The 14,573-nt window shown below is 34.1% G+C and overlaps 1 protein-coding gene across 1 annotated transcript in view; it reads left to right on the top strand.

Moving 5' to 3' along the window:
• The window catches only part of LOC123560114 (uncharacterized), an 80,490-nt gene that overhangs the window by 52,802 nt on the left and 13,115 nt on the right, over positions 1-14,573 (top strand). The window contains exons 10-11 of the mRNA XM_053516641.1: positions 4,679-4,760; positions 13,650-13,807. Of these exons, the coding sequence (XP_053372616.1) occupies positions 4,679-4,760; positions 13,650-13,807 (240 nt within the window). The remainder of the gene's footprint in view (positions 1-4,678; positions 4,761-13,649; positions 13,808-14,573) is intronic.

Genomic DNA, 14,573 nt, shown 5'->3' with positions numbered 1-14,573 from the left:
ACGTGACGTCATTCTAGCATAAGTGTGTTTTAACAGAGACAAGTATATTAGAATGTTTTTTCCTGTCAAATAACAAGCATGCTTGTATAATAGATCTTGGGGTAGAATGGCCGTATTAGGGTCGGTTTATTGTACTTACGTAATAAAGGACCATGTATGATAAGGCACAGTTTTAGCCCCCAAATTTCGAAGAAAATGAAAGTAAAAATACATCTCAACGATATGGATTATTTGAAAGATAAAGGCTTAATCTTGCATTTTTTGAAGAAAAAATGTATCAGTTTTGCGTTAAACGTCATGATCCATGGTCTAGTTTCATGTCATCAACACAGATTTTGTACATTTTTAGATGTTTTCATGCACTTTATCAACAAAGTACGATACGAGCGCAGGGGAGAACAATTTTAGTTTTTGGATATGTGTTGAGGATTACAAAAACACGAAGAATGATACATGAAAGAAAATTGTTCTAAGGTGCGCTCGTAGTAAATTTTGAACAAATACGGTATTTTTTCCGAACATTTTTACTCTAAAAATAGCCATATAAAGGGACGAAACTCTTGCTTTACTTGAAGGGCTTGGCGTAAAGGTAAGTAAAACATCTTGTGACGTCATGCGGAAGTGATTTCGTTTGAAACTGGGTCGCGTGCGATCAAAAACTAGGTCAGTAGGTCTAAAAATAGAAAAACCTTAAGTCCATACGTTTCAATGGATCTTCATGAAAATTGGTCAGAATGTTCACTTTGATGATATCTAGTTCAAGTTCAAAACGAGGTCACGTGCCATCAAAAACTAGGTCAGTGGATCAAATAATAGAAAAACTTTGTGACCTCTCTAGAGGCGATATTTTTCATGGGATCTGTATGAAAGTTGGTCTGAATATTCATCTTGATGATGTCTAAGTCAAGTTCGAAACTGGGTCAACTGCGGTCAAAAACTAGGTCAGTAGGTCTACGTCGTCCGTGTGTCCATGCGTAAACTTTTGCTTGTGACCACTCCAGTTTAAGATCCAGCCTTGAAATTTGGATGGCATGTACAGTTTTGCATACCAATCTTTAAACTGTCTTTCAGTGACCATAAATGTGACCTACTGATCTACTTTCTAATATTTTAGCATCAGTTTGAAACATGGGGTTCAATATACTCAGGTGAGCGATACAGGGTCATCATGACCCTCTTGCTTTCTTTCTTTGTTGCTTCATAATTAATTAACAAACAAAAGAAAGTCCTTATTTATATTTTGTATGCAATAAATCTGGAAAACTGTACTAAATTAGAAAGGCAGCGCTTTTGATAAGCCATACACTAAAAACAAAGAAAAATATCAAATAAAGCCTCTTAACACAGTACTTTGGCAGATGTCCTTGAAAGCTTGGTTGATTGGTAAGAAGTCGGTTTCAGCCACGATAGTATGAAGTATACTACTGGTCGAAAATAAGGATAACGTGTGATTTATTATTGATGCAATATGCTATCACAGAATGATGTCAGAGTAAAATAACAAAGTATGTAAAATCTCTTCATATATACATTGTACATGTAGATAACTTTTTGCCTGTAGAAAACATTTCACATTCCAAATGTTTGGCCATTAGGCATTCCATTGGCCATCAAGATACAGACATCGCTAAGATAGTTTCAAATGATTGAAAAACGAAATGATCGGTGTTTTAAAAATGTATTTCGGGGCGTAACAGTTTAAACAAAAGTAAATAATATTATAAATAATCAAGTGGTGTCAGCAACAATTACAAATTAGACTTTTAATAAGTATTTAACTAGTTTACTTCTGCATCTTTATATCAGGAAATAGATATTAAAATAGTTTACAACATGCGATGCCTCAAGAGCCAATACGTGATTTAGAAGTTCCTTGTTTCGTTCAAGGGAAAACAATCATCTCAATTGACTTTGGATTTCTTCTTTCGAAAAATTCGTGATCATTAACTGGAAGTAACGGCGTTTAAACACAATGCATCTCAAGTGCTGGTGTCCTGTCCCTATTTCAAATGTCCGTATGGACTAATTGTCTTTAACAATGACAAATAGTACAAGGAAGACAAGTGCGGTATTCTAAGAAGACGGCTTTTAAACACAATGCATCTCAAGTGCTGGTGTCCTATCCCTATATCAAATGTCCGTATGGACTAATTGTCTGTAAGAATGACAAATAGTACAAGAAAGACAAGTGTGGTATTCTAAGAAGAAGAAATTTGAACAATTAAATATACTTAAAAATAAATCGAAATACTTACGCGTTTGGATGGGAATAAACATTTTCGTTTTATCTTTTACACATCATATTAATTATTGAAATCCTAAATAATAGATTAAAGAATTAATACAATCCTGGTGGGATTCAATGTATGTCAGTAACAACAAGGCCATGTATCCAGTTAGGAAAGCCTTTCAACATATGACAAAGTTTCAAAAATCATGTATATATGAAACTTAATCTGATCTTAATTGATGATCATCAAATGAGTGAAACTGCTATATAAAAAGATAACTATATGAATTTTTCCCTAATTTTTTTTATGAGTCAGTTCCTGGGTACAATTACAGACTGACTTCTTGCGCACTTGAATAAAATGAAGACAATGCAGTATGTATTTACAGCAAATCATCTAGTTTCAACCACTTATTTTAAACGTGAATTGCAACAGGAAGTAAATGGTAACGTACATATTTTTGCTCTTTTACACCACAAGCTGGGTCAAGTGTTTAAGTGATGTGTTTCAATCTCATATTGTTTATGTATGTTTGTTAGATAGTTCATAGTAAATTATTGAGTTACAATGTATAATAGACAGAAAACACTTTGTTACTAATATTGTAAACATTTCCTGTCTTATTTTTCATTTTATAAAACTACACAGCGCAAAGGGCTTGGATTGTTTAATTATGTCTGTTTTGAAAAGTTAAAATTGTTATGTAAGATCTTGTTGTACCCTTGGATTTGTGCTTTGAGCGAATTTGGGCTAAAGTCACATGAACTCCTTTCATATTTTTTGTCAGGTCCTGTTCTAACCGCTCATACAAACTATTTTCCGACACTATCTATCTCCCGATACTGACCAACCCTTTACAGGGACGTAGACACTTCCGTGCGCGTCAAGCCCAAAACAATCTGTTAGTAGAAAATAAAAGAAAATCGAGCCAAATAAAAGGGAAAGAAACATTTGTTAGTGATTAAAAAAATAAAAACAGGGATGAAGAGCAAGGTTATGGTGAAGTGTGTTCAATGTTGCAAACAGCAAGGTTGGAAGGTAGGGAATGTCAGGTGGAAGATTATTCCACAGGACTATAGTCTTGGGGAAAAAGGAATATTCGAGGTTGTCAGTGGTGACAGAGATTACCCTGTAAGACAGCTAATGATAATGGCGTTATTGCCTTGTTAAGGGGATGAGATAATCTTCCGTGGGGAATGCAACCAGTTGATTTGAGATTTTATACATTAGAGAGAGTCGGGTGTTAAGGCGCCGGAGATCTAGCCTGCGGAATTTTTAGACTGTATAGCATATCAGTGACAGTGGAGTTGCGGCCAAAGTCAGACATAGCCCAACGTGCTGCCCGTCTTCGGACCATTTCTACTTTGGTCTATTTTGGTTTGTGTGTATGGAGACAATACTTCGGAACTATATTCCAGCTGTGGTCTGACGAGGGTCTGATATGCCATGGAGTTTGATTTGTCCTTTTGGTTGACCTATTTATATTGGCGTCCCACGACAGATCGTTTGAGATATTCACGACAAGGTATTCTGTTGAGGCGACATATTCTAGTAATGTATTATGCAGGTGGTATTATGAGGGAATAGGATATTTCCTTCTTTTGACGCGGATAACTTGACACTTGGAAGAATTGAATTCCATATCAAAGTCTAGCTTACACTTTTCTCATGGCTCACTTTATCAAATGCTTTACTGAAAATCTTATAGTATCAGGTCAACCTGCTGTTTGTTTTACACTGATTTGACAAGGTCATTTACAAGCATTTGAGGAGATATAATGGATGCCTTTAAGAAACAATGCATAAAAAAATCAATCTGTTACCATGGTAACAAGTAATTAGATTTGTAACCATGACAAGTTCTAAACTTACAAAATAAGATAAAATAGATATAAAACAATAAACATTTCTTGATGTGTCTTTATTTTGGAAAATTGAGAAAATACAATTTTTACCTTACTTTTCAGCTGTTTTGAGTAAAGAAGAGTTATCTCCCTTTATATTGTTTTTCTTATTCAAGTATTATAATAGGTATTAAATGTCAAAATGAATTGTACACTGAATTAGCAATGAATGATCAGGTCAAGTTCTAATTTAAGTAAATAATAACTTCAGTATGGCACTTTTTAAGCATAACCCCTCATAAACCAAATATTCACACACTTGGACGCATGCATGTATAAATCAGTATTTTTTTTAAAATACTGACTTTATTCAGATATTTGGCAACTAAATCAAGAAAATAGACATATTTTATAATCTAATGATGCATTCAAAAATAAAATTGGATCGGGGGCCCAAAACACCCCTTATCATACATGGTCCTTTTTGTATTTATTTATGTGGGACATACTGAAAAACTGTTGTGTTAAATTACTGCAAATTCTTATTGTTTTAGTTAGTGAATTGTTTGAGAATGTTAGCAACTTATAGACTATTTATTTCAGATTTAAGTATGAACCTAGTGGAGATGTACAGGACCTAGCTAAACCCCCATCGTTGTTGAGAAGTGTTCATCAATTACTTCAGGTATGCATGATATGAGGTCTAAATATTGACCAGTTTTAGGTATAAATATGAAATTGAAAGTAGTAGTGGTGTGCCAATTAATCAATCCTGCAATGAATCAGTGATGAAAGCAGTCCTGATAAATCATCAGCCAAGATCTATAACACCCATATTAAAAAAAAAGAACGAAGTTATTATTGTGAACTGTGGCTTTGTGTCAGAAAGTTCTGACAAAAAAAATCAGGGCTTGACAAACTTTTTGAAAGCAAGTTGTCCTGCATGATGAGCTGCCTATTATTTTAAGCTCACCTGAGCCAAATGCTAATGGTGAGCTTTTGTGACTGCTCCATGTCCGTCGTCAGTCAGCCGTAGTCCATCCGTCAACATTTTCTAAAAAAATCTCCTTGAAAACCACTGTGCAGAATTACACCAAACTTCACTGGAATGATCCTTGGGTGGCCCCCTTTCAAAACTGTTCAGAGAATTGAATTCCATGCAGAACTCCGGTTGCCATGGCAACCAAAAGAAAACACTTAAAAATCTTCTTGCCCAAAACTGCAAGGTGTAGAGCCTTGATATTTGGCATGTGACATCATTGTTTAAGATACAGCCATGAAATTTGGATGACTTGTACAGTTTTGCACACCAATCTTAAAACTGAATTTAAGTGACCATGAATGTGACCTACTGACATACTTTCTAATTTTTTAGCATCAGTTTGCCATTATAAACGTGTGGCTCATATTACTCAGGTGAGTGATTCAGGGTCATCATGACCCTCTTGTTAACACAACCGGCTGCAATTTGTACAAGTCCAGCAATTCACTAAGGAAAGTTACTTTTATAAACAGTATCTATTTTAAAGTGTGATTAAATATTGCATATATTAGAATCTCGTTATGGACTATTTTGATCATAATGTGGTACTTTATCAGAACAGGATGGATCAACTTCCATTTTTTTATCATTTAGATATTTGACTTCTGCGCAGCTCCATTTTCATTGGATTTATTACATTGTTTGTCAAAATCCACTCTTGGCCTGCAGGACAAGTACTGCAGCAAGTTCTGCTTACCAGGAGCCAATTTCTACTATTTACAAGTGGACAGGTGGATTTTAGAGCCCTGAATGTCATTTTTTCTGAATATGTCAATTACTAATTGACAGGGCTTCGAAAATTTTGAGAACTCAATCGGTCCGAAACGAAAATCCTGACATCGGCGCTACCCCACCCACCGCATGACCTATACAGTATACCATATTTGTAAAACGTGATAGAGTAAAGAAATAAGCATGTCATGCATTAAAACTGAGTTACCGGTCAACGCGAGTTACCATACAATGAAGACAATTATTCAGTGTTATGTGTGATCGTTACTTTGTTTAAATTTCAATGTTTTTCCGAGAAAATATTTTGCTAGGATAAAATTACCGAGGCATACACCGTGTACCTAACTAGTCTAAAAGCCAACGCACGTGACTTCGGTACCGTATACACGGCAGATAATAATTATTTGTGATGTTCCCTCATTCTTTGACGGAATTTTATAAAATACAATGCGTCAAAGCGAATTACACGCCACATATTCTCTGCTATACATCCTCAGTTTTTTAAGAATACTCTACCACGGACCGAATGTGTACGTTATGTGAACGCTGAGATCGAATTTCCCGCATGTGTAGTACCAAAAGGTCACGCGGGTTGGCCACGGATATTTCATTTCACTGGCGTTGTACTTCATTAAGCAACTACATTTTATTAAGTTATATGTTCTCTTCTTATGTAAACAAAATTTCATTTTGAAACGTTTTTTAAAAGACCGATTTGATAAACAGCAGCACTCCGGTTTTCTTTATCATTCGTGTTTATTTTTTATTTTTTTTTATTTTGTACAGTCGGGTTGCAAAGACGATTTTTATGCACTTGTTTCAACTGGAGCCCCAACAAATGTATCATGTAATTTTTACAAATCAAGTAATTATAAAAATTATTTATATCGGTTTCCCGTGTGATGTCTCATTAAATGCAGTGACCATTCGTTTTTTTAACCCGAGATCAAACATAGCCTTTTGAAATAAACCATCCGTCGGATTCTAAATAAAAGTGGATCCCCGTCGAAAAGATTTGGATCCAGTCAGAAACATTTGGAAACCAGTCAAAAATGTTTAATACATTGCAGTCGAGGCTGTCTGCAAACATTAAAGGATGTGCCGCGAGCACTGATTGCGTCACGTGCTAATTACGGACCTATCATCAAGGTGACAATCAGACCGTTTGACACGTTTATTGATTATCTGCTGGTGCGACCAACAATTTCCTGCTTGGCAGGTGATCGTGTATTGAGATTTCAGACCGAAATTTATATTTTTCTCCATTTTTACGGGACCGATTTTTTTCGTTTTTTCACTTCACAAATCGGTCTGAAAAGTCAAAAATCGGTCCAAAACCGACAAACCGGCAAATTTCATACCAGTTAATCAACTAAGATTTTTATGCCCCCCTTCAAAGAAGGAGGGGTATATTGTTTTGAAGATGTCGGTCGGTCGAAATGTAGACCAATCCGTTTCCGGATGATAACTCAAGAACGCTTGGGCCTAGGATCATGAAAGTTTATAGGGAGGTTGATCGTCACCAGCAGATGACCCCTATTGATTTTGAGGTCAGTATGTCAAAGGTCAAGGTCACAGTGACCCTGAACAGTTAAACAGTTTCCGGATGATAATTCAAGAACGCTTAGGCCTAGGGTCACGAAAGTTGATAGGGAGGTTGGTCGTGACCAGCAGATGACCCCTATTGATTTTGAGGTCAGTATATCAAAAGTCAAGGTCAAGTGACCAGGAACAGTAAAATGGTTTCTGGGCAATAACTCAAGAACGCTTGGGTCTAATGTCAGGAAAATTGATAATTAGGTTGGCCTTGACCAGCAGATGACCCCTATTGATTTTGAGGTCATTAGGTCAAAGGTCAAGGTCACATTGGCCAAGAATAGTTAAACAGTTTCTGATCTTCTTGTCCAAAACCATAGGGCCTAGGGCTTTGATATTTGGTATGTAGCAAAATCCAGTGGTCCTCTACCAAGATTGTTCAGATTATTTCCCTGGGGTCAAATATGGCCCGGCCCGGGGGTCACATGCTTTATATAGACTTTTATAGGAAAAAAAATTTGAAAAACCTCTTGTCCAAAACCACAGGGCCTAGGGCTTTCATATTTTGTATATGACATCATCTAGTGGTCCTCTACTAAAATTGTTCAAATAATTCCCCTAGGGTCAAATATGGCTCCGCCCTGGAGGTCACATGGTTTACATAGACTTATATAGAGAAAAACTTTGAAAATCTTCTTGTCCAAACCACAAAGACTATGGCTTTGATATTTTGTAATGTAGCATCATCTTGTGGTTCTCTACCAAGTTTGTTCAAATTATCCCTCTAGGGTCAAATATGGCCCCGCCCCAGGTGTCACATGGTTCATATAGACTCATATAAGGAAAAACGTTTTTTTTTTTTTTTTCTTTTTGGAACTACTGAAGCAGTCCGTTTATTTTCTTTAAAACATTAATAATGTACAATAATAATAGTTACAAATAAAAAAAGTATGCTAATATATATCATTAACAATCGTTATTGTTTCATAATACATTTGAATTTCTAAGATATTCTCATACTTGTCAAACTATTTAAAGAAAAAAATAAACATAACATTATCAAAACCGGTATGTAGTTTGTATCTTTAAATTGCGCACAATATCTGGACAGCCTCAAAATAATTTTGAAGTTGTCTTTATGCGACGATTATTCATAAAATTAAAATAACTTTATATAAAAAGACATCATATAACATACCTATTATTGAAAGCGAAAAAAAATAGGTCTGTTTGATGTATTTATATTTTGTGGATACTCAAACAATATCTTTAAAAAGATGCAAATATTTGGACAACAGAAAATTACGTGACATTTTGTTTTTGTAATATTGTTCTAATACAAGGAGGTCATCATAAAATATTTTAGTCACATTAATAAAATTTGAACGCCTGTTACTTAAAAAGTACGACTCGTAAATACTATAGGTTAACTGACTGAGTTTGATATTTATACCTGCGTTTTTATGATATGTCGGTTTATAACCAATAACAAGATATTTCATACATTTAAATGAGTGATTGATGTGTAGCCTTTGGAATGTGTTTTGAATATTTTCCCATAGAGATTTTACATGCTGACAGTCAAGAAAAAAATGCTCTGCAGTTTCTATGTTGTTACAACAGTTACAGTAAGGATTATCGAGAACTTTCCAGATATAAAGATTTTCATTTGTTGGTACTATTCTATGAATTATTTTCATTCGTAGTTGTTTGACCCTATTATCGGCGATTACATTGTTTATTATATAGTAAACACTTTGCCAGTATATTTTTGTTTTAAAATACTGCTCCCAGTAATTATGTTGGTAGGGTTTCTCTATTTTATTCTTCAGGAAAATTGCACGTATAGTTTTATTAGTCATTGCATCTATTTTAGAGTTTATGCACGATAAATTTGTTCTGATCTTTGTCTTTATTGATTCATCAGTATTTATAATTGTTTTCCATGTTCTAGGTAATGCTTTCTTTATTTTGAAAGTTTCAGCTGCCCAGTTCACTTTATTTTGCAATTTATTTAAAATAACATTTTCGTCAATTTTCCCATCTTTTACAATATCATTAATAAATACAATATTGGAATTAATCCAGCTTTCAAAATATAGTGGTTTTCCTGCATATTTGATGTATTTATTTCCCCATATGATTTCTTTTCTAATATCATAATATGTCTTTGGCTTTTGAGAATTGAGAGTATTATTAAATTCTATGTAATTCTCTAACAGTTCGTAATAAAATGGAAACAATGGTAATCTAGTTTTTGGAAGGGATTTTATAGAGTCAATATTCATATATAAAATCAGTAAATTTTTGCCAAATTGGTTAAGAATTACATTAGGGATAACTTTCCAGTTAGCGTTGTTGTTTTGTTTCAATGCTTGGATCCATTTCATTTTCAGAGATTTGTTATAGGATGCAATATCAGGTATATCTAAACCCCCATTAACTTTAGGCCCAATTAACACAGATCTTCTGATTTTTTCTTTTTTATTTGACCAAATGAACTGAAATATCATTGTGTTAATTTTTGAAATAACATATTTTGGTGTCGGTAACGATTGAATTAGATATGTTAGTTTTGGCAAAAACAACGATTTTATTACAGTTGTCTTTCCATAAAATGTTAAGTTTCTACTATTCCATTTGTTTATCATAAGCTGACGGTCTTCTAATTTATTATCCCAATTAAGTTTTTCACATTCAGTCTTATTTGTACTAAAATAGACACCCAGTGCTTTTACATATTTCTTAATTGTTATTCCATAGATTTCAGTTTTGTTGTCATTTTTGCATTTTCCGATAAGAATTAATTCTGTTTTTAACCAATTTAGCTTAAGGCCAGAATGTTTTCCAAAGGTATCCAGAATTTTCAGTGCAATTGGTATTTCATCTGTATTGTGTAAAAATAATGTTGTATCGTCAGCTAACTGGCTGATTAAAAGTCTTTTAATCTGTGTGCCTGTTTCAGTTTTAATGCCAGATAAACAAACTGATGATCTAATTTTAGTCGCCAAAATTTCAGCAATTAAAATAAACAATAGAGCAGATAATGGACATCCTTGTCTAATACCACGTGTAACTGAGAAGAAGCGAGACTTCCAACCATTGTTAATTACGGAAGAATAAATATCATTGTAAAGTATTTTAACCCATGTAACAAAAGTATTCTTTAAGCCAAATTTACGCAAAACATCAAACATAAAATTCCATTCTATTGTATCAAAAGCCTTCTTGAAGTCGAGAAATAAAACAATGCCCTCTTCATTTAAAAACTCCACATAATCAATAACATCTTGAATTTGGCGAATATTGTAACCAATAAAATGATTTTTTATAATACCTTGTTGATCTAGGTTAACAATTTTTGGCAATACTTCTGTAGACGCATTGCCAAAACTCTTGCAAGTATTTTATAATCGATATTTAATAAAGAAATAGGGCGCCAGTTTTCTAGGTTTTCTGGGTCACCTTTCTTATATAAAAGTGAAAAAATGCATTGTTTTTGACTCCTTGATAACCTATTTGCATTCATACTCTGTGTAAAGGAATTTAATAACAGTTTATCAATTTTGTTCCAAAACGCTTGGTAAAATTCGACTGTGAGTCCATCCAGCCCTGGACTTTTATTAAGTTTCATATTATTTATAGCGTCAGTACATTCTTGAATGGTTATAGGTCCTTCACATAAATTTGCTTCGTACGGTGTTAATTTGCTTTCTAGTGTAATATTATTTAAATAATTTGATTCGTCGTATGTCTTAGATTGTGTTTCGTATAACTTTTCATAAAAATTTACCTGTTCATGTAATATCGAATTTATGTCTGTAACGTGTTTTCCATTAATCTTTAGAGATGAAATTAATTTCCTATTTTGACGGGATCTCTCAAGATTTAGAAAATATCTGGAATTTTTTTCCCCGTCTTCTAAAAACTGTACCCTTGATCTAACTTGGGCTCCATGGGTTTGGAAATCATATATTTGAGATATTTCATGTTCTATTTCAGCTATTTTACTATTTAAAGTTTCATTATTTTCAGAATAGAGTTGGGTGAGTTGTTTTTGAAGGTGATGTAATCTATTATGCCTTTTACGTGACATTTGTATCGAATACTTTATAGATGCTTCTTTTATTTCATATTTACATATTTCCCATTTTAGAATACTGTCGACCTCTAAACATTCACATTTTTCGATAATCTCTGAAATAATTTCACAATATTCTTTATCATTCAAATATGCATTATTCATTTTCCAATAACCAGGACCTCGTTTAAATGGTGATTTTAACTTAATAGATATTGCTAAATGATCAGTACTTTGTATAACTGCTGGTCTAATATCACATGAGAATATAAGTGGAAAAAGGTTATTTTCAACTAACCAAAAGTCTATACGACTTTTTTCTGTACCATTCTTTCTTCGCCACGTATATTGATTTATATTTTCATGTAATTTTCTCCAAATATCTATTAGATTATGACTTTTTAGCAGTTTAAGTAAACCTGAATTAATTGTAAACTTGTTTAAGGAAAAACTTAGAATCTTCATGTCCATAACTTACATCATTCATATTTGGACCACATGTGAAGTTTTGAGTGGCAAAATGAACCTTGACATGAGTTGACCTTGACCTAGTGACCTACTTTTAACATTTCTGTAGCTACAGCCTTCAAATTTGGACCACATGCATAGGTTTGTGTCCTGAAACAAATTTGACCTTGTTATTGACCTAGTGACCTACTTTCACATTTTTGAAGGTACAGGCTTCAAATATGGACCACATGCATAGTTTTTTGTTCCAGAATAAAATTTGACTGATTTTGACCTAGTGACCTACTTTCACATTTCTCAAGCTACAGCCTTCAAATTTGAACCACAAGCATAGTTTTGTGTACCGAAATGAACTTTGATCTTGAGATTGACCTAGTGACCTACTTTCACATTTCTGAAGGTACAGGCTTCAAATTTGGACCACTTGCATAGTTTTGTGCTCCGAATTAAAAATTGACCTTGATTTTGACCTAGTGACCTACTTTCACATTTCTCAAGCTGCAGCCTTCAAATTTGAACCACATGCTTAGTTTTGTGTATTGAAATGAACTTTGATCTTGAGATTGACCTGGTGACCTACCTGCACATTTCTGAAGCTACAGGCTTCAAATTTGGACGCATGCATATTTTTGTGTTTTGAATTGAACTTTGACATTGATTTTTAACTATTACCTACTTTCACATTTCTCAAGCTACAGCCTCCAGATTTGAAGCACATGCATAGTTCTGTCTACCGAAATGAACTTTGACCTTGAAATTGATCTAGTGACCTACTTTCACATTTCTGAAGCCACAGCTTTTACATTTGGACCACATACACATTGTTTTGTACCGAAAGGAAATTTGACCTTGATTTTGACCTTGAGCTGGTCTTGAAATTTGGAATTAACTTTCAAAAATGGCTCAGTGGATGGCGCCAAGATCACTCTGTAATCTCGTGTTAGGTTAATAGGTTAAAGGTCAAGGTCAGATTAAACCAGAATGGTAGAACTTTTGTTTACAGTGAGCATATAATTTCTGTTCCTTGTGCAATTACTAAATGCATCAAGGGGGGCATTTTGTGTTCGACGAGCTCTTGTTTTAATCAATATCAATCACTATTAGAACAAATCCAAGCAAACAAATCTTCTCAAATTCACTTCCTAGAGGTAAATGTATCTACATGATCCAGCCTGACCTGAAATTGGTTGCGTTTAGTTTTTGAAAGGTATGGCAAACAAAGTTTTTGAAAATCCATCAACAAGGTTCATTTGTGAAGATTTGTTTGTATTAGTTTTGTTCTGACAGGTATATTGCAACACCTATGTCATTTGTGTTGAGCATCTTATCAGTTGTAATGATAGTAGATTGATTGGCATTTTTATAGTACAATAATGCTGTTCATATCAGTATTCCAGGTCTTGCAGCTTAGCGTTCATCACATTTTACAGAAAATTGAATACCAGTTTCCTTGTGTGTGGAGGGATTGTATAAATTGAAAGTACATAGGGTGTTGCAAATATAAAGATAGTTGTACACTTCATTTGAAAGGTAGCTGATCAGTATTAAAGTCTACATTGAGATGTATGTTACATCAAGCATGAATCTCTAATCCTGTAAGGTAATTGCAGTTCCAGACAGAAGTTACTTATTCAGACATCAATATTATACTTACATACAGTTTATCAGGTTGTACATATCGACAGATGTATCATGATTAATAATTTATTATCCAGGAACGAGCCAATGAGCATCTTCAACGATTTATACAGTCACAGAAATATGCAAATGAGGCGAGAAATTTGGAAGAATCGATAGCTGCTTTAAAGGGGCAAATAGAGAAAAGATTACAGAAACTGTTCTCTCAGAAAACAGCTGACTTTACTTTGGCAAGGTATAAACATTATTGTTATTGTTAAACAAAGAAATTTACCATCTCAATATGTACTTAAAATCTGTTTTAATTCAGCTGTTTCTTAGATTCTCATTATTCTGTCTCTTTGTACACTGGATGGTGTTAGGTTAAAGTTGCCGATCTTTAAGCATTTAGTCCCTCACCTCTGTGGGTTTAAGCCCTGCTTGGGGTGGTTGCATGATGGGAACTATTCAACTGGCTTGCAGAATTTAGGAGGTTCACTTGCCCCTCACAAATGTGGGTTCGAGCCTCACTCTGGGCATTGAATTCTTCATGTGAGGAAACCATTCAGCTAGCGTACAGGAGATTGGTGGTTCTACCTAGGTGCCTGCTTATGAAATAATGCATAAAGGGGCACATGTGGTCTTCCTCCACCATCAAAGCTGACAAGTCCCCATATGACCTATAATAGTATTGTTGCAACCTTAAACCCAACAAAACAAACAATAACTCTTGACAAAAGAGTTTTTGAATGACTAGAAAGGAATACCGGTAAAATAAATCTGTTCATGATTCCTGACAGTGGGAAATCTGACAAAATACTCACTATGAGCTGTTACAGTTTTAGATTCAAGGATGATAATTATAGTGTTGCACATTCTTTCCCAAGTCTTTCAAGAATACCAAATTTTATGGTATGGTTTACTTATATTGTGATAGGTTTTATTTGCTCAACGATAAATTGACCTGGCATTGAACTCACAACCTCTGAATTCATATTTATTTGTTCTGCTTACTGAGCTAA

The sequence above is a fragment of the Mercenaria mercenaria genome, chromosome 10 (assembly GCF_021730395.1).
Source record: "Mercenaria mercenaria strain notata chromosome 10, MADL_Memer_1, whole genome shotgun sequence".
Lineage (NCBI taxonomy): Eukaryota > Metazoa > Mollusca > Bivalvia > Venerida > Veneridae > Mercenaria > Mercenaria mercenaria.
The sequence above is the reverse complement of the archived record's forward strand: the minus strand, read 5'-3'. Positions and strand labels throughout refer to the sequence as shown.